At 40.0% G+C, this 21,108-nt stretch overlaps 1 protein-coding gene across 1 annotated transcript in view; it reads left to right on the forward strand.

Annotated features, from left to right (window-relative positions):
* PDE8A (phosphodiesterase 8A) overlaps nt 1-21,108 on the forward strand; it is a 148,966-nt gene that overhangs the window by 89,536 nt on the left and 38,322 nt on the right. Inside the window, exons 4-9 of the mRNA XM_008062089.2 lie at nt 1,116-1,172; nt 2,179-2,230; nt 7,607-7,695; nt 12,262-12,340; nt 14,135-14,269; nt 19,806-19,894. Coding sequence (XP_008060280.1) covers nt 1,116-1,172; nt 2,179-2,230; nt 7,607-7,695; nt 12,262-12,340; nt 14,135-14,269; nt 19,806-19,894 — 501 coding nt within the window. The remainder of the gene's footprint in view (nt 1-1,115; nt 1,173-2,178; nt 2,231-7,606; nt 7,696-12,261; nt 12,341-14,134; nt 14,270-19,805; nt 19,895-21,108) is intronic.

Below are 21,108 nucleotides of genomic sequence, written 5' to 3' on the forward strand. Positions count from 1 at the left end.
GAATCTCATGCATCTGGAATGGTTATGTTATATACCGTCTTTGGGAGAGTTGAGAAATAGTCACTCATTATTTTCTGTATTCTGTGATTCAGAAATGATTCTCTTCCTTCAACTAACAACTGAAGCAAATGTGGCTTGGCTCATCCTGGACACATTTTCCAGGAGGCCAGTATACTCTGACTTGACTGGGGCAGTCTGGGTACAGTCCTCTCCACTCCTTTCCTTTCAAAGTCCCTCTCCAATGTGGGTCTTCTTCCTCTGGGTCTGGAACTGAATTCCTTCCTCCTCGTGTGACCTGGTTTCTTTCAGTATAAGATGAGTTCAGAACTGCTATGTATCTCCAATGGAGCACTTTCTTTGCTTTCTCCTACTCTGTCACATTTATTTCTGATCTTTGGCTGTATTTTCATTTCTCATGACCTTTAAAGCTGCTTTTCCAGAAAGGCCAAATTCAGTCTATGGGGAGCCTCATACTCCTTGAGTAACTTAGTGGAGCGGTGTCTTCTACTTTTCTCAACCAGTCCTCCGTTCTTAACCTTTTCTATCAGGTTTGGGTTTTCTTCTTTCTGACTGATAATAATAGCTTGCATTTCCTAATTGTGAATTTTTGTTGTTGTTGTTAATTTAGCCTCATTTTACTTAGGAACTCTTCATACTTTGTGCTGTTAAGAATACAGTTAAAGAACCAATCCTTGGGCACCTTTATCCCCACTAAAACATAGACATCACCTTGTGGTAATAAACATAAACTTAAGTTAACCTTTGGAAGAAGAGATGAACAGCCCCTATCATGTAAGCAGAAAGTGGGGGAAATATTTCACCTTAAACAATATAAGTTAACACAGCCCAGAACAAGTAGAAAGTATCTCAGTTAGCTGTTAACATTCATCCTCCCTAATAGTTGTGCTTCTCATAGTCTACTGATTACAGGTTTGACCTCAGAAGAGAGAAAGTTCAAAGTAGCCAAGAAGGCGAATTTAGAGTGTGAGGGGATCTTTTACTCTCCCTTCTCCTCTTCTTCCAACTTTAATTGTTCTTCCTAAATTGTCTAAGAATATTTGTTTTTTAAGAATTATTCTTATATTTATTTTTAAATTATGTGTTTTTTTTTAAAGGTCTATCAGATCATCAAAATTCTCAGAAAACACAGTTATTGTTGGTGTAGTACGCAGGTAAACTTTTTTTTTTTTTATGTTGAAATTCAGGTGTCGGAGTAATACTTGTCCTTAACAGATGGCCAAATAACAGCTTGCATGCTGTAACAGACATGCCCCTTTGTAGTTTGGCCTGTTCTTTTTATTCTTTCTTATCTTGCTTCTCCCGCTAACTTTCCTAGAGAGACTTTTTGCTCTCATGCTAGGTTTTACTTTTATGATTTTAAACTGTCTTTTGCTCTAGAAATAGGTAAACCGTGAGAGAATTCCATTCCTAAAAATATGGAATCTTTTCCAGGAGTGTCTTCCTAGGGTCTTCTAACTCCAAACTCTGAGGATTTGAATTACATATAAATGGGGGGAATCTTATATTCATCCTTAAATTGGAGATAAGGAGAGAAGAGAAATATGTAAAGAGGAGGACAAGTATTCAAATAAATATTATTTAGCTTATATGTCTTTACAGATATAAAAACTGTTTCTGTAGCCTTTAAACTATTTTTCTGAGCCATAAAGGAGAAGACAATTTAAAAAAAACCGGAAGTAGAAGAAAACAGAGAATTTAACTTAGGTTAAATTAAAATTTTTTACATATGAAATAGATGTATGGACATTTCTGTATTCTGGCTGTTAATTCAAGTATTATTATATATACTGCCAAAAAGCGAAATATGAAATTGAAACAAAAAACAATTTTCAACTTTATACTTTATTTTTTTAATATATTTTTTTTTTGAGTTGGAGTCTCACTCTGTCATCCAGACTGGAGTGCAGTGACCGCTCCCGGCCACTGCAGCCTTGACCTGCTGGGCTCTGGTGATCCTTCCGCCTCAGTCTTCCAAGTAGCTGGAACTACAGGCGCGTGCTACCACGCCCAGCTAAACTTCATACTTTAAATTTGTATATTACTCTAACTCATCTGAAAGTACTCATTATAAAACAAAGTATTATTTAAATTAGTAACTAGTGAAAGAGATATGATTGATAAAAACTATGTCTAACTCTTTACTATGTTCTTTTGAAGGACGGATAAAGAATTGTCTGTAATGCCCTTCATTGCTGCTGGATTTACAAGGGTATGTACCCATTTCTTTGTTTTGTAAGTATAATTTAATGTAAGAAATTGTTTTATATCTGTTAGTGCCCAGCAAAGTTTTGAATTAATTTGAAGAAAAAAAAATTTTTGTCCTTATGCTGTATTAGAGTTTGGTTTAACTTTTTAACATGTTAATCAATCTATAACACCTCACTTTCTTACTTTCTCAAAACCATTCCTGCTAACGTCCAAACATAATGAAATCTCCTTTAATAATATACTCATTAAAAATTATAGTAGATGATATATTTTTATAATGCAGACTTGTATGCATGCAACTTTTTAAGCCAGTCCAAGGATTTTGGAAATAAGGCAACCCAAACATTGCTCCTTTTCTCTCTATCCTCATCTTCAATCTGTTGGTTTCTTCTACACCAAAAGGTTTCTGGGGTTCTGGTCAGCAGGCTGTAAACGAGGCCTTAGGAATCATCATGGAGAGAATTTAAGTAAGGCTGACCCTTGGGCAGAGTTGTAGCCTGGATTTGTATCAGCAAGGTAGTCAGAAAACCTCAAGCCATGAATTTAAACGGTCTGGATAGCTAGTATTCTTATATGCTTGGCAGAAGCAAGTACAAATCCTCCTCAGAGGAAGACAACTTCATCTTTGGCCTCAGCAAATATCCACAGATAATCATTCAAGGCAGCAGACAATCAAAGCTGACCAATCTGCCAGGAAATAGACACACTTCTCAGATGTTAGAGCTATCAGACATGAATTATAATGCAAGCATGCTGATTATATATAAAGAAATAAAATATTAGACAAGCTTGGAAATATCTGCAAGGAATAGGAAACTGTTAAAAGTGACACAGCAAATTTTATAATTTAGATCAAAATTGAATTTTGAGAAATAAAAACACAATAATCCTACATTTTAAAAACTTACAAGTCATGTGTAGCACCTAGATACAAGGATAGAAAATAAGTCAGAGAGGATAAGAAATGCAGAAGATAGAATATGAAGGTTTAATATATATGTTTGGAGTTCTTGAAGGAGAAGAGGAAGGATGGGACAGAGGAAATATTTGAAAGTTTAGTGACTGAGAATTTTCCAGAACTGATGAAGGACTAACCTACAAAATTCAACAAATCCAAAGTAGAGTAAATTAAAAAAAAGACACATCTTAGTGAAACTGCAAGAAAAAGAGAGAGAGAGAGAGAGAGAGAGACCTTAAAATTAGCCAGAGAAAAAAGATTACCAAAAGAATGACAGACTAAAAGCTATCCTCTAGCAGCAGCAAATGGAAAACAGAACAGAGTAGAATAGTATTTTCAATGAGATGAAATAAAAGGAAATAACTTCCAACCTAGAATTTTATACCAGGCATAAATAGTTTTCAAAACTGAGAATGAAATAAAGACTTTCAGAAATATGGACATTGAGAAAATTTGTAGCTAGCAGATCCTCACAAGGAAATTCTAAAGAATACACTTCATCCAGAAGGAATGTAAATCCCAGGTGGAAGGTATGAAATGCAAGGAATAAAGAGGGGGAAAAAATGGTGCATATGGGACATATATATACATATTTGCTGTGTAAAATAGTAATAATAGTATCTAACTTGATAAGAGAAGGCAGGGAGACAAGAACTGCAACCTAATGATATACTTAGCCATGTGACTGTTCACCTTTCGGAACAAAAGAAAGCCATTTCTTTAGGGGATATACATAGAACGTAGAGATATATTTCCCTAAGAGCCCCATCTGAGGAAAATAATTAAGAAAAGGATTCTATAAACATACAAGAAACAAGGGAGAACAGAAACTTCAAGATGAGGGAAGATGAGAGAAGGAAAAGCAATGAGCAGTGAACCCTGCATGTGCACATTCCCCCATGCTGCCTTCGCTTTCTCTGGCTCTCCTTCCTTCTTTATATATGGACAACTATGCATGTGTGTGTGCTTAGTCTGTCTATGTGTAAAATTAGTTCCAAAAGGATAAATATAGACTAGAATATATAATATTCTTTTTGAAAAAGGGACATACCCAAAGAGAAATTTTAATAACAGCTCAGTTTTAAATTCTAGACTATTTAGCCAACCCTAGGTGCTTGCAGTGCTTGGGAGGAAGACACAAACATTCTCAAGGGCTTCTCTAGGAGACACAAAACAAGGGTGGGCAGTGAAAGTATTCACATGTTAGGTTATTATTATTACATAGTTGTGGCTTTTTTGCATTTCTCCCCATGTTTTGACAGTCTCCACAATATATACAAATATCAGCACCTGCCCCCATTCCCTGATCTTCAGTAAGCTATAAATTGTGTGGGAGCAATGTACTTAGTCAGCATGAAGGTGAGGGATCCTTTAAGCAAGGAATCAAGTTGAAATTCATAGGTCCCCTATTCCTGACGGATCTTTAGATCATCTCTCCCTAAGCTTGCTGGCTTTTATAGCTGAGGCTGCAAAATGCTATTTCTTTTTGCAAGGACCTTAGAAACTTCCACTTTCTGAATCTTTAGATCATCTCTCCCTAAGCTTGCTGGCTTTTATAGCTGAGGCTGCAAAATGCTATTTCTTTTTGCAAGGACCTTAGAAACTTCCACTTTCTAACGAAACCTAGGGGAGGGATTATTTGCTACCCAAGGTCATTAAGCTATGTATTTGTATGAGGTCTCTTTGAAAGTGCATAGATGCAGTGTTGGAAATTTGTATGTTTGGTAAGTACTGTGTTCTGAAATTCTGTGCACTGGAAGGAATATCCTGGTAGAAGGTTTAGTAAATCACTGTCCTTGTATATTTCTAGTATTATTGAATTATCATGGAGCTAACTTGAAAATTCAAAAGCAGTCTGCACACACACTCTCTTTCTGCCCTAATGCCTATACTACTTAATCAAGGTGTCCCCTGAAGATCTTGCTGGAACCATATTTCAGTGCAGGCCCCGTGAGGATATTTCTATGCATAAAGCCCAAAAGCTTTACAATAGTCACTTTAGAGGGACCTGACTTGGGAAATGTGGAGGTGGTGGCAGGCTTATCAATTTGTAGGTGAGGAATCCAAATGGGATACCGGTTCCTTACCTTCGTGTGACAAAGAGTGCTCAGGTTACAGAGAAAAATGAATAGATCTAGAGGGAAGGGAATTCTCCCAAGTTTCAAGACTTGTAGGCAGTGGTGCCAAAACTTGAACCTGAAAGTTAACACTACTATATGAGCTCTGGTATCGGGGTGGGGGGCAGTGAGCTATTTTGTGGATTAGTTCAAAAGTGGATGGAGGACCTACTTGCCTTTGCAGTTGGATTTGGCCATTGAGCATTTGCTAGGATTGGAATTTGGTGTCCCTCATTGCTGAGTGTGCATTCGAATCTCTTGAAGAGCATCCCTAGAGTCTGTTTCAGTTGGTCTGAGGAGAGACCTGCATTTTGGCATTTTTTCAAATTGCAGGTAATTCTAATAAACAGCCAAGAGTGAGAACCCCTGGGTGAGGCCTAGCAGGGTGGGGTTTATGTCCTAGCAATGGATGTAATATGCTTTGGAGAAAGTGAGGTTGAGTCAGCTCAGAAGTCTGTGAGATGTGTATGTAGCCTCAGCCACCTCATGGAGGGGGTTAAGGAGAGGAGACTCATTGCTGTTTAAGCAGAGGGAATAGAAGCCTACTTTCTGAGGATCCCTGGACCTGATTCCTCACTCTCCTTGCGACAGAAATGCAAGTTGAATAGGGGCAGGAAAAATGAGATGTTCAGACACACAGAACAATGTTTAGATGCACAGAGCAAAGCAGCGGTAATGAGGGGGATGGAAAACAGTGGGAGCAGGATGCTACATGTTTGACCACATGTGCTAGTTTTTTTTACCTGGATTTCCGCCTTTGGAGTAAAAAAAGTTTGATGGATATATAACACTTAATACTCAATAAAAAATCCTGTTATATGATTAGGAGGCCATTTGTGGAATTGAATAAATACACATGCCACTCCCCCATCTCAAGATCTCACCTGCAGTGGAGCTGGGGGCCCTATCTGCCTCAAGAGCCCCACTCCTTGTCTTGCTGGAGTAGCACAAACACTATGCCTAGAAATATCTCTTCCCTGTCCCTGCAGCAAGCAGTGGGTTCCTGTGTAGAACGGCAGAGTTCTCGGGTGCTCTTGGCTGACTGAGGTATGGCAGCAACCTAGCTCATTTCCCCCACTCATTCGGTGGGAGCTGGCAGGCATGTCACCTCTGCCGGAGGTGAGAAGGGTGTTGTGTTTTGGCTTACAGGTATGGGGACCATCATGCCTCTGGCCAGCAGGCCTTGCTTTCTCTCTTGCAGTTGGCAATAGCTGTTCTTTACATTGTGCAGCAGTTTGTGGTTAGAGTCATCTCTCTTTATTCTCAAAGTGTTCTGAGGTGGGCTGGAACAGGAAGGTTAGATGCCTCATGTAGGATCACACAGCTTTTATGGCATGAACCTAGGGCTGGGTTTTTAGGTTGCTTGACTCCAAGACAAGACCCTGATCACTGTTCAAACAGAACATCTACCTTCACCATAGCAGTAGAGGGAACTCCTTGAGGGGCCCCATGTCCCAGATTGGTCTGGCTGGGGCTTATAGAGAATGGCCTGCAAAGGTCCTACCTCTTAGGCCTCAGCCAGGTGAGTATTCTCTATTTATTGTGCAGGTAAAAAGCAAAGAGCTCTTCACAGAAATAGTGGGGAGTAATGCTCACAGATATTTACATTGCTGAATAAGTGTACAGTAGCATGTGGTGACTGGTAAAATGTCTTCATGGAATACATAATTTGATGGTAGAATGGGTCCATCTTCTTAGAACTACGTAATTTGCTGTCATGAGATGTTTCCATCATGTAAAGGTTATTATACAAAATAATGTCCACAGCAGTAAGAGACACTGGGCAAATCCATGGATTCTGTCGATACCTCTGCTGTGGAAGATAATCATCTGCTAGCTTTGTTGAGTCACTGTTGGAAGTTAGTTTAGAAAAATGCTGTCCCAGTGGGGGTTCCCTCTGTGAAATACAGGTGCAAATAGAAATGCAAGCATATTTTGCTTACCATGAGCTTGTATGACTTTAAAGAGGACAAAATATTATCTTGAATATACTCTGAAAACCTAATGTAAATAGGACTTTAATTTCCTCCTGTTCATATTCTAGCCTCTGCTTAATCATTGACATGAAACAACCAAAATTCTCTTAATCCAAGTTACTGAAAGAAAAGCATGCTTGAATCTCATTTTTTAAAAAGCTAATTTGGTATCCCCAAATTTTCTTTCTCATATCTTGTGAATCATTCCTGATAACAAAGTAGTTTTTAGATTTCAGTTCTCAAATTAAGAAGTATTTTTAGAAGGGTTATTTTTATTGGCTTACATAACCATTGAAAGAATCACCTTTACTTCCCTTCTTTTGTAGAGATATGTAGAAAACCCCAACATTATGGCCTGCTACAATGAGCTGCTCCAGCTGGAGTTTGGAGAAGTGCGATCACAGCTCAAACTCAGGTAAATCTACCACTTTTGGAAAGCCCTCCAGGCCACACAGGGCAGCGTGGCAAGTTGGAACGTTGGTTGTAGGGTTTACTTTTTGGCCATAACTGACCTCATGCTGAAATGGGATTGTAGGGGGTGAAGTGGCAACTCTCCTCAGACAGACTTTCTAGACTGCCTGGATCACATTAGTGATAGAAGACTCTATCACATTAGTGATAGAAGTGTTAGTGATTGGAGACTCACATTTAAAGATAGGGCCACAGGCCAGGCGCAGTGGTTCATGCCTATAATCCCAGCACTTTGGGAGGTCAAGGTAAGAGGATTGCCTGAGCCCACGGGGTTGAGACCAGCCTGAGCAACTTGGCAAGACCCCATCTCTACGATAAATTTAAAAAATTAACCAGGCATGGTGGTGCGTGCCTGTTGTTTCTGCTACTTGGAAGGCTGAGGCAGAAGGATCACCTGAGCCCAGCTGGTCGAGGCTGCGGTGGCTGAGAGTATGCCTCTGCTCTCTAGTCTGGGCGACAGAGAAACTCCAACTCAAAAAAAAAGATGGGGCCTCAAAATAATAGGAAGTAAGTTTCAAAAAGCAAAGTAGAAAACTGTAGATACTGGGTTATCTGTTTTGTTTTTTAGGGGACAAAACACTTTTAATATATACATACACCAAACTGTTAACATTGGTTATCTCTGGTATGTGACATTTTTTCTTATTTACAATAAGCCTTTTACAATTTACTATTGATAAACAGGTTTTTGGTTTTTTTTTAATCTTTTGTTTTTGTGTTGGAATTTCACTCTGTCACCCAAGCTGGAGTGTAGTTGTACAATCACAGCTATCGCAGCCTTGACCATCTGGATCAGGAGATCCTTCTACCTCAGCCTTCCAAGTAGCTGGAACCACAGGCACACGCCACCATGACTGGCTAATTTTTTGATTTATTGAAGAGACAAGGCTTCACCAAGTTGCCCAGGCTGATCTCAAACCCCTGGGCTCAGGCAGTCCTCTTTCCTTGGCCTCCCAAAGTGCTGGGATTACAGGCATGAGCCACCATAACCAGAGTTATTGTTTTTAATGTGAAATGATTGGAGTTGGGAGTCTCACTTTGTCGCCTAGGCTGGAGTACAGTGGCATGATCATGGCTCATTGTAGCCTTGACTTCCTGGACTCAGGCAATCCTTCCACCTCAGCCTTCCCAGTAGCTGGGACTGCAGGCATGCACTACCATACCCAGCTAATTTTAAAAATTTTTTTGTAGAGATAAGGTCTCACTATGTTGCCTAGGCTGGTTGATCTTGAACTCTTGGACTCAAGCAATCCTCCTCCCTCGACTCTCCAAAGCACTGGAATTAGGTGTGAGCCACTGCACCCAGCCAGGTCACTTTCTTCTTTTTCCTGGATTATTGAAACCATCAGTCCCCTATAATCCAGTCTTGACTCCTTTTTCCTTCTTTTCATGGAAGGGACACATAATCCCATTTGTGTTCCTATTCTTTGGCATTCTACTGCTTTCAAGATAATATTCAAAATGTAGCCTACAATATGGCTACTCTCTGTTCTCATCTCCCATCATGGCCTGCTTTGTTCTCTGCACCAACTGACAGCCAAATGGAGATGTTCATTTTACAGGGAGATACAAAAATAGGAAAGGAAGGGAAATGTGGGACTCGAGTATTGGAAGAAATAGACTTGTCCTGCTGGATATTAAAATGCAGCGAAAAACTCTCAAGCAACTCAGTGTTACTGTTAGGCTAGTAAACTGGAATGTAGATTCTAGAAACAAGACTTGAATGTACTTAAGAATTTATATGCAGCCATAAAGAAGGACAAATATATGGACTTTGCAGCAAATTGGATGGATTTGGAGTCAATCATACTCAGTGATTTATCACAGATACAAAGAACTGAGTCCATATGTTCTCACTCATAAGGTGACCTTGAACAATTATAATGCTATAAGAAAGCAATTGGCAGTAGCAGAAAACTGTCGGGAAGGGAGGGTGGGACTGGCAGTTGGTGGAAACTGCTAGGAGAGGGAGGGGCATACCTCATCAACAAAGGTACCTGCATGATCAATATTTGTATACATAACCCTGAGTTGTACCCCACATTTTTATAATAAATAAATTAAAAAAAAAAGAATTTAGTATGTCAGCATGCATTTTAAATCAACATGGGAGAGGGTGTACTTTTCAGTGAATAGAATTGTGACAATGGGTTAACTAGTTAGAAAGAAAATTAAGTTATATCCCAATCTCATATCTTATCCCAAAATAAATTCCAGTGACTTAAGTATAAAAACTTAAGCGCAAAAAAGTAGGGCTACATAAGTACTAAAAAATATAAGTGGACATATGTAATTGGATGATGAAGTCTTTTTAGGCTAAACATGGCTTAAAAACCAAATTCCATAAAGGGAGAGAATCAGGTTAGCCAACATAAAAAATGTTAAGTGGTCTACACTTTTTAAAAAATCTTAAATAATATGAGAAATTTAGATAAATGCAAACTAGGAAAAATATACTTGTAACATATATGACAAATGTTACATTACTATCCTAAATACACAGAACTCTGATGAATCACTTAACAAATGAAAACACACAAGTAGAAAAAATTTTAAGATATATTTAAACAGTTCACAAGAGATATTAATGGTCAATAAATATGAAAAGGTGTTCAGCCTCACTAATAATCAAAGAAGTTAAATGATTTAGCATTTTTTATTTACCAGATCTGCAAATATTCAAAAGGAATGACAAAACCCAGTAGGGCTTCTCACAGATCCATCTCCTCCAAGCTTGTTATGTCAGAGGAGGGAGCTTCTCATTGTTTTTGTAAATAATAACTTCATTGAGGTACTGACATACCATCTCTTGATTTTTACATGCCAGCAAAGGAGCAAATTTTTTATTGCTTAAGCTGTTTTGTTTTCTTTAGTGAAACAGTTTAGTAATACTAGGAATAATATAAAAGCATTGTTATTCTTACAGTTAGTATTATCTCTGCGCTTTATGAACAAGCGGGCAGCTGCTTTCTTTTTTAAAAAAATTTCTGAGGCAAGAGAATCTTCAAATTATTCTTTGGGAGATTCCTTATACAAGAAAAATACCTAGAAGCAACTTAAATGTCTAATCATAGGGGATTTATTGAATAAATTATAAATATAACCTTACATGTCGGATATTATTACATTGCTATAAAAATGATAATGAGCTCTATTTATATGGAAAGATTATTATATTTAGTTCATTGAGAAAAGCAGATTATAAAACTGTACAATATCTGTTTATATAAATATACACATTACATTTGGATTTGTATAAGAAAATGCCTACGACATCAGTTGATATGTCTAGGTGTTGGGATGTCAGATACTTTGATCTCAATTTATTTTTAAACAACTTAGTTGAGATACATTCAGTGGATTTTTTATATATTCAGAGTTGTGCAGTCACCACAATTTTAAAACATTTTCTTTACCCCCAGACCTAGGCAACCACTAAATCTGTACATTGAAATTATGGACATTTCATATAAATGGAATCATATACTACATGGTCCTTTGTGTCTGGCTTCTATCACTTAAACATACTGTTTTCAAGTTTTATCCATGTGAACCTTGAAATATATATTGCATATATCAGGACTTCATGTCCTTTAATGTCCATTGCAGGTATATGCCACATTTTATTTATCTAATAATCAGCTCGTGGGCATTTGGGTTGTTTCCACCTTTTTAGCTTTTATGAATAATGCTGCCATGAACATTTGTGCATAAGTTTTATGTGAACATGTAGTTTCATTTCTGTTGAGTATATACCTAGGAATAGGATAACTGGATCATATGGTAACTATGCTTAACCATTTGAGGACTGTTTTCCCAAAAGGGGGCTGTGCTATTTTACATTCCTACCAGCAGTGTATGAGAGTTCCTCACCAATACATGTTATTATCTTTTTTTATTATCCTAGTGAATGTCATATGGTATCTCATTTATTTTTGTTTATCTGTATGTTCTAATTTTTAAAAATAAACATTTATTACTTGTGTAGTTTAAAAAATGTTTTCAAACACTAAGGTTATGGGAAAATACAGAAGACTAAGTGAAGAAAGATGACCTCAATTTTGTGAAAATAATTTGTTTAAAATAATAGCTACAAATGATTGAACAACCACCTCTCTTCCAGGCTCTGTGTACTGTCTTGACTCTATTCTCTCACTTCGTCCTCACAAGAATGGCTTAGGTGGTGGTGGTGGGGGGGAGACTCGAGAGGCTTCAGTCACTTGCCCAAGGTCCCACAGCTGCTGAAGAGATGTGATTTGACTCTGGAGTATGATCGCTCTAGCCCACTGCCTCCTCACACTGGAAGGAAATACACCACACACAGAGTACACAGTGATGATTTCAAGTGGTTGGGTTGCACAGGGTGTTTATTTTATTCTTTATGCTTTTTGATATTTTCTTCCTTATAAATGACAAAAACACATTTTAATAAGTTAATGTAATACCCCCAGATTATATTAGATTTTATAATATTTACATTAATCAGTTATTTTTTGGTCTACCCATAAAGGGCTTGTCATTCAATATTCACTGCATTAGAGAAAAGTCAAGATGCAATTGAAATTACAAGTGAAGACCGCATTATACAGGTTTGTTATTTTAGAAATTTACCTTTCTGGATTTCTTGTTTTGTTTGTTCTTATTTTTAGGATTTAGCTCTCCAATATGGGTTTTTTAAAAATTTTTTTGATGTTTAAAAGATCAGTTTTTTTCATAGAGAATTTTCAGAACAAAATCAGTAAAATATGTAATTTAAACTACATTAGATAAGCAAATATACTAATTTCTTATTTAAAGATAAGAAAATATACTAATAATTAAGGTGCTAGATAATGTCTATAGAAATACCACTTTTGCATTCAATCCTTTCTCACTAGTTGGGGAGTGCTGTTATTCTTGCAGGGGTGGGGAGGAATGCTCTGATTATAAGGTCTTCCAACCTTTCACCTTTCTCCCTATTTTCAAAGCTAGGCTGCATTTACAAAAATTTGCTAGAAACAAAGCTTTCAAAAGTAACAGACCTAGTAATTACTGAATAAGTTACCTATTATTAGCAAATTAGGATGATATGAGTGACTTAAGATCAAATAGCTTGTACTTTTAGATAGCCTCAAAAGAGGAGTTGTGCATGAAAAATGTTCCTTTTGTCTGAGAATTAGCTCTTCTTTGATTTTACTTCTGGATTCTCCAGCCCTTCTCTTTAGTGTAACTTGTGACTTCCTGGTTTAAGAGTTAATGGTGTTGTTACTGAGTTGGTGCCCTGAGAGACAGCATGAGCCAGTGATTGAGGGCATAGGCTTTGGTGTCTGATGAGCCTGGGCTGCATTCTGCTTCAGCTGAGCAAGTTTAGGCAAATTACTTAATTGAACTGAATCTGCTTTCTCATCTGTACAAATGGGAATAATATTAATAAGAACAGCAACCTACCTTTTGTAATGATATTGTGAGGACTAAATGAATTAATGTGTGTGAAGTTTTCTATCGTGCCTAGCAAGGAAAACAGACCTTGATAAATAGTATCAATTGTTATTTTATCATTATCATCACCATTAACACACGCATAGTTTCCCATGTATTTTCTTTTCATCTTATAGTCCTCTTTGAAATTTAACTATAGAACCTTATATTTGTAAACACTTCCTAGTTCACAGTCTGCTTTCCACACACATTATTTGGGGTTTTTTTTGTTTTTTTTTTTGAGTTGAGGCCACCGCAGCCTCAACCTGCTGGGCTCTGGCGATCCTTCTGCCTCAGCCTTCCAAGTAGCTGGAACTACAGGCGCGCGCTACCACGCCTGGCTAATTTTTGATTTATTGTAGAGATGAGGTCTCGCCAAGTTGCCCAGGCAGGTCTCGAACCCACGGGCTCAGGCAGTCCACTCACCTCAGCCTCCCAAAGGCACGGGATTACAGGCTGAGCCACCGAGCCCAGCTACATTATTTATTTGAACCATATAAATAGGCAAGAGAAATGTTTCATTCCCATTATCCAAATGAGCAGACTGAATCTTGGAGGGATAAAGTAACTTATAGGATCAGACAGTGTGTGGACAGGGAGGAGAGCCTGAGTGTTTTGCACTCCAGTCTGGTGCTTTATTCTTTTGTACTGCCATCGTCCTGTGCATATCCCTTCCTCTGTCCTCCTGGAACTTCAGGAGAACGTGGCAGAAACACCAGTCAGGTGTCACCCAAGCAGAAGCTTCTCCAGGCTCCAGAATTCTTCAGGGATTGTGCCCTTGTGACTCTAGAATCACCATGATGAGGTCCAGGTGCCTGAGCTTTCTGGGAGAAAAACATGAAGGGCTTAGGTGGAAGGCCCTTGATTGTCCTTTTTACAAAATGACTTTTAATTCACTTGATGTTTTCTCTTTTGTCTCTCTTCAGTATGCGAATCCTGCATTTGAAACCACAATGGGCTATCAGTCAGGTGAATTAATAGGGAAGGAGTTAGAAGTGCCTATAAAGGAAAAAAAGGCTGAGTTGCTCGATGCTATCAATTCATGCATCAAGATGGGCAAGGTGAGTAAAAGACCAGTACCGTTTTTACTTTCACAAAACACAGAGAGAAGGAAGACTTAGTGTTCATTGAGCACTGCCAGGTAATTTCAGTCTTACTCTTCCCAGCAGCCCAGGGAAGTGAAGTTAGTTTTATCCCTTTTATACTCCTTGCAGATGAGGAAACTGGGGCCAAGAAAATATATAGCTAATAAGCAGAGTAACTTACATTGACACTTAAAATCTTTATTTTTATCTTAATAATAAATGATTAAGTTGGTCTTTCTAATAATGATCTTCTAAGTAGATATTGGCAGATGGTTCTGGGTAAAGAATTGCCAGTGAAGCAACACATTCTCAGAACATGTTTGAGCCCAACAGTTCTCTGAGGCTCATTCATTCACTGAGTATTTTTTAAATGCATGCTGTTTGCCAGGCACCATGCCAGATTCAGGTATCACAAGAAGAGCAAGCCAGGCTCGGTGGCTCAGCCTGTAATCCCGTGCTTTGGGAGGCTGAGGTGAGTGGATTGCCTGAGCCCGTGGGTTCGAGACCTGCCTGGGCAACTTGGCGAGACTTCACCTCTACAATAAATCAAAAAATTAAGCCGGGCTTGGTGGCTCAGCCTGTAATCCCGCGCTTTGGGAGGCTGAGGTGAGTGGATTGCCTGAGCCCGCGGGTTCGAGACCTCATCTCTACAATAAATCAAAAAAATTAGCTGGGTGTGGTAGTGCGCGCCTGTAGTTCCAGCTACTTGGAAGGCTGAGGCGGAAGGATCGCCAGAGCCCAGCAGGTCGAGGCTGCGGTGACTGGGAGCGTGCCACTGCCCTCCAGCCTGGGCGGCAAAGTGAGACTCCAACTCAAAAAAAAAAAAAGAAAGAAGAGCAAAACAAAAATTCTTGCCTTAGAGAACTCATGGGACTGGAAACAGACAAATAAAAGAAATCATTAGAGAGTAATGTGAGAAGTCACATAATCATGGTGCTGCAGGAACAGACAGAAAAAAGGTAGGCTCAGCCTCCAAAGTTATTTCTCTCTCTGAATCATGGCCTCTGACAGCACCTCACTACTACACGTTTTTAGAATACAGTAAGGAGTAGCAGCTGCTTTTCACAATCATTCTTAGTCCTTTCTGCCAGGCTCTTTTCTACTTTTGGAAGTTGGTAGAGCCTTCTAATCTGATCATTTGAAACATTGAGAAGTTGATAACCTATTCTCCTGCCCTGTGGAGGCTCCTGTGGAAGCACTGTCCTCTCCCCTGCACAAAGTCACAGGCTACCATGGGACAGGGTGTTTCAGTTTTTCTGTCAAGGATGTTGTTTTTCTTATTAGAGGGAGTGGAAGGTCCTCTGGAAAGAGAGAAACGAAGGCTGAGATGGATGAAGAGACCCTTGGGTGCTCAGGTGGACTGAGTGGATGAGATCAAGTGTTTACTTTCTGGTTGAGAAGACCGTCCTCAGGAGGCAGTCATCCCAGAACACCAGTCATCCCAGACCACGGCAGCCATGGAGGGGGCTTTTCTGTGGCCATCCCAGTCCTGACCTTTAGGTTCCTTGCTGCCGCTGGGTGGGCCAGTGGTCTTGTTGTGAGGTTTAACTGGACATGCCCTCTGGCACCTTGATGTGGCAACACTGACATGGAGGCATTCCATATTCCTCTCACTGAGGAGGGTGAGAGGAGGTAGAGAAGGGGTGTTGCATGGATTTGCTGTACACCCTGGTATCCATCCAGGTCTGTGTGAACAGTGTCTCTTGGTTCTGCTGGGGTTGTGCTGTTGGGCACCAGGTACAAAGGGCCTCAATAGACTTGAATAGCAGGAGACCTGTTTTCTAAAATCTGTATTTGTTGTAAGCAAACAATAGGAAAGATTATCATAATATTGACTCCTGTACACTGCTTTATTGCTAAAAGGAGCCTGGGTATTTGTTTTGTATGTTTCACAGTTCGTGGGGAGAGTAGAAAAGTGACCCGTTGTCCTCTGTCAATAACCTGCTGGTTTATTGGCAACACTGCAGCAGGGCAGGCTGCTTAGCTGGTTGATGTTTTTGAGGTGAAAGACTATATAGCTTTTCCCTAGGGAGAAGGGCTTAGTGAGGAGTCATCAGGCCTCTGAACGTGGTACTGTGCTCAGGAAGGAGAGTTCAGACATGCGCTGGGGGCCAGAATGACAGAATGGAGACTTAGGATGTGGTCAGTGGCCATGGGACTTCAAGTGTTAGATTCTACTGTTGGATATCGAAGTTGGATATTCTCGGGGGCAGGAAAGTCTGATGATGTTCAAGCAGATAATATTACAAACACCACTCTTGACAGCACCCCCTGCTCATTGTTCTCAGTCAATGGCTTCTCTTTGGGGTAAAAACAACAGGTGCCTTGATTTCCAGCCCCTGCACTCATGCTTACTTGCCTCCCCATGTGTGTGGTCCCCTTGATGCTTCTCTTTTTTATTCTTCCCCAAGACTTCTCTGTTGGGGCTCTAGAACCCATAGACTCTCATCGTCTCAGATACCTAAGCTTTATGTTTACTCCTCTTTTAGAAATCTTGGTTGTTTAAATCTCCCTCAGAAACTGCGTTGTTCTTCCCCTGGCATATAATAGGTGCTGAAGAAATGGTGGCTGCTCAGATGTCTGATGTTGGTGTGCAGCTGCAGAACTCTAGCTTTTCAAAGCTTTTACTCTCCTTGGCTCCTGGTGCTGCCACTTCTTCCTCCTTCACCAACTCCCTTTTTCCTACTCTTCTTCCTTCTGTTTCCTTCCAGATTTACCAAACTCTGTCCTTTGCCCCTGCTGTCATCCCCAGAAAGCTCCTTTGTTGTTGAGGTAGCTTTCCTGCTCTATATAGAAATCTCACAACTTCCTGGTTTGAATCTCAGCCTCTTTTCCAAGGTCTGGTTCAACATCCTGCATCACCTTGAAATTAAATTGTCTAAGTACCTGTAGTTCCAGCTACTTGGAAGACTGAGGCGGAAGGATCGCTGGAGCCCAGCAGGTCGAGGCTGCGGTGGCCGGGAGTGGCCACTGCACTCCAGTCTAGGCGGCAGAGAGAGACTCCAACTCAAAAAAAAAAAAAAAAATTATCTAACAATAATTTTTTTTCCTCATCGTTCTTAAAAAACCAGTCTCTGCCCCAGTCCTTGCTGCGTGTGTTTATGAACCAACTTCACAGTTACTTTGACTTAGATTCAGCCTTAGATTAAACTATGAAAGTTCTTAAAACCCACTGTAGGATGCTGAGCTCCTAGGGTATTCTGTAACCTTCTTCACCTTCCAGGATCCCTCAGGATCTAGAGTTGACCCAAGCTGAAAGTGGAGCACCTTGGCATGGTTTTGTTTCCTCCTTGCCATTTGGGCTCCTCCATCAAACCCATCACCAAGCCTTAATGGCTATTATGCTCTTGCCTTTGAGAGTTGAAGGTCCATTACCTGGCCCTGACCTTGTTCAGGGCATTCTTCCTACATCCTGGAATTACAGTGGCTGAATCCAGTTAGGGCTCCTTGTGCAAAGATCCTTTAACTTCACACAGTCCACTCTATACTACTGTATGATTAGTCTTACTAAGTCATCCTTTTGCCATGTGGCTCCCTCAGTATTGCATTCATATTCCTTAGTCTGGCTACCAGGATTCTGTAGTTGACCTCAGCCTACCTTTTCCATTCAGTAAACAAAAACCCCCAAGTGTCCCTTGATTGTTTGCCATGTGCACACTCTGTGCTTGCCCTGTGCTCACCCTGACAGCTGGATGATGGACAACTGGGTGAAGATGATTTAATCCTCAAGACAATGGGCACCAAGAGGAACTGTATCAATAGCAGAGAAGCCCAGTTTCGTGCATAGCTTGTGCCAGACAGAAAGGAAGTACAGGTCTTGCTGCTGTTCTGAGGAAGCTCGGCCTGGAGAGAGAGCCCTGTGCATACCGCCAATGCCTGAACCAAGCCGTGGACTGAATTTTCGCTGCATATCAGGACTTTGCTAAGAGTTTATGTGCATTACCCAACTTAAGCTTCATGATAACATTCTATGGTAGCACTGTCATTATTCTCAGGAGATATATTTTTAAAGTGTAGGTTGATTGAAGTGTTCCTCCTGTATTTCTCCCTCTCTCTTTCTCTTATTTTAATATAACAGCTCTATTGAGATGTAATTCCCATACCGTACAACTCACACACTTAAAGCATACAGTTTGGCGGTTTTTAGTATATTTCAGAGTTTTGCAAACATCACCACAGTCAGTTTCCCAGACCCATCTGTAGAGCCTTCTAAGGTGGATGCGTGGGTTGTGAATATAGAGGACAACCTACTCATTCCTGCCTAGGGGTCCCTGTTTAGTCTTTGCTGGTTTGGGGCACAGGCCTCTCTCCAGGCTGAGCTTGCCTCAGAACTGTACTGAGGAGGGCCTGCACCTCCCTTCTGCTCCAGTGTAAGCTAGGCACTGAGCTGGCCTCTCTACCTGTTTTTTGATGCGGTCATTTTTTGGGGGCCCATTGTAGCATCATATCGGGAAGTATCACTAAACATCCTTAGCTTCTGTCAGAATGTCCTGGTTTCTTTTTGATCCACATGGAATATTTCAGAACTGACCTTGAGTTAGGATCTGGACAGGAGACTTCAGCTAAGCCAACAAGGCTGCCATGGTGGTCCACTGCCAGCCTAGGCCATCTCTAGGTCCTGAGGGACTCTGGAAGGTCAAGAAGATTACAGGATACCCTAGGAGTTTGGTGTCTTACAGTGGATTTTAGATAGTTCCATAGCTTAAGGACCCTGGTTACTTCTGGAGGAATTCAGAACCTTTTAGGATGGTGATGAAACCCAGCTTTGTCCCAGTTCTCTCCACTACCCCAAGATTTGAGGAGTCACTGCAGTCCTGTTCTCTCTTTGTGGTTTGTCCTGTGCAGTCCTGTTTACCCAGAATGTACTCCCTATCTGAAAGAATCTCCAGGCTCTGTGTGTGATAAGGAGAGTACAACCAACATGATTATAGCCCTGGGTTTTGAGGTCTCATCTGTGTATTTTACTTGAGCTTGGTTCTGGCTGTTACCTCATCATCCCCACCCTACCTGCAGAGGAACTGAATCTCTCACATATCCCAGAGGGAACTCAAGCCATTTAGTCTGAGAAGCTAGTAGCAGCCCACCATGTAATGGCCACCGAACAGCCACTTTTGGCCCCAGTCCTGAGATTCTTTCCCTCCCAAACATGGAGGCAGAGGCCAAGCCCCCTCTTCCATTGTGGCAAGTAGGGGTTATGGGAGGAGGAACCTGTGCTTTGAAGTGAGGAAATGCTTTTCATTTGTGGGCCCAGGACCCATATTGCCAGCAGACTGCCACCAAAAACATGTGACCACTTAGACTGTGGTGATCTGGCTTTTATCAGCGATCCAAGAGGATGGACTTTGGAGGTTGAGAAAGAATTGTCAGATTACCTGAAATTGGATTTGGGATTGGGGTTATTTTTTATCCTAATTGCTTTAGCAGTGGTACATGAATTGGAACTGAAGTGGAAAATGTTCTTGGGTTTGTGTTTTGAACACAAAGTATAATGACACTGACATTCCATTTATAGGAGTGGCAAGGTATTTACTCTGACAAAAAGAAAAATGGAGATAATGTTCAACAAAATGTGAAGATTGTACCTGTCATTGGACAGGGAGGGTAAGTGAAAAAAAGTATGTCAATCAACATACCATGTTTTGGGTTATTGCAAAATTTGCTTTGAATATTTAAGTTAAGAACTGCTCACAGAAGTTTAAAAGTAAGGCTTGTAACAAGGTCAGGTGCCATCACAGAATGGCCTTTCAGGATGGTGGTTCCTTGGTGACTTCCTCGTGGCTGTAGTCTGACCCTCCACCTGCAGCCCAGAGCCACCACACTCAAGATAGTCTTGTTTAAGATGCACAAGAGATGAAGTATTTACACTGAAATCAGAATGTCTGTTTATTAACTTAGTTGTGTGATAAGAATACTGACTGGTAGACTTCCTATATTTGAAAGATTTTTATCTAACTCCGTATTTTAAGATTTGATAGACTATGTGTTATTTCTGCAAAGATCCGTCAACTTAGATTAAAATATCTTAAATACTTACAGCTATAGATGTTTGTATATAAAACAGATGTGACTATAGATTGGAAATGAGTATATATTAGGAGCCTAAAAATAGCACTTTATCTCAGAACCTATCTTAAATTTTTATTTTTATTTTTTTATTTTATTAATATGTGGGGTACAATTCAGAATTAGGTATACAAGGGTCATCATACAGGTAAAGTTTGGACCTCCCTTTGGTGATCCGCACTTTGCCTGGTTTGAGATCAGGTATCCTTATTGATGTTACTCCTCCCATCCCTGGCAGTGCCCCATTACTGCTAGTCCCTTTCTTATTATATTATGGTAAATGTTCAGCATCCACTTACGAGCGAGAACATGTGGTATTCAGTTCTTTGTTTCTGTGATAGATCACTGAATATGATAGACTCAAGTTGCTGCAAAGTTCATAATTTTGTTCTTCATGACTGCATAATGTTCCATCGTGTATATGTACCACATTTTTTTTAAACAATATTTTTTCTTATGGTTTTGTGGGGTACAGTTAAGGGTTAGGTATACAAATACGTTTCATTCAGGCACCCTGTTGATAAGAGGTGTTTCCCCATCCCCAGACAGATATTTACTACCGTTAATCCCACCTTCCCCCCCCCATAGTTTCCCACTACTGTCAGTCATTTTCTTATACTATTACATTGGATGTTAAAGGTCCATTTTATGAGTCAGAACATGTGATACTAGGATCTTTGTTTCTGTGAGAAGTCACTCAGTATTATAGACTCTAGTTCCATCCAGGTCACATTTTTTTTTTTTTTTTTTTG

This window comes from Carlito syrichta, unplaced genomic scaffold (genome assembly GCF_000164805.1).
Source record: "Carlito syrichta isolate Samal-C Ts95f unplaced genomic scaffold, Tarsius_syrichta-2.0.1 Scaffold305654, whole genome shotgun sequence".
In the NCBI taxonomy this organism is placed as follows: domain Eukaryota; kingdom Metazoa; phylum Chordata; class Mammalia; order Primates; family Tarsiidae; genus Carlito; species Carlito syrichta.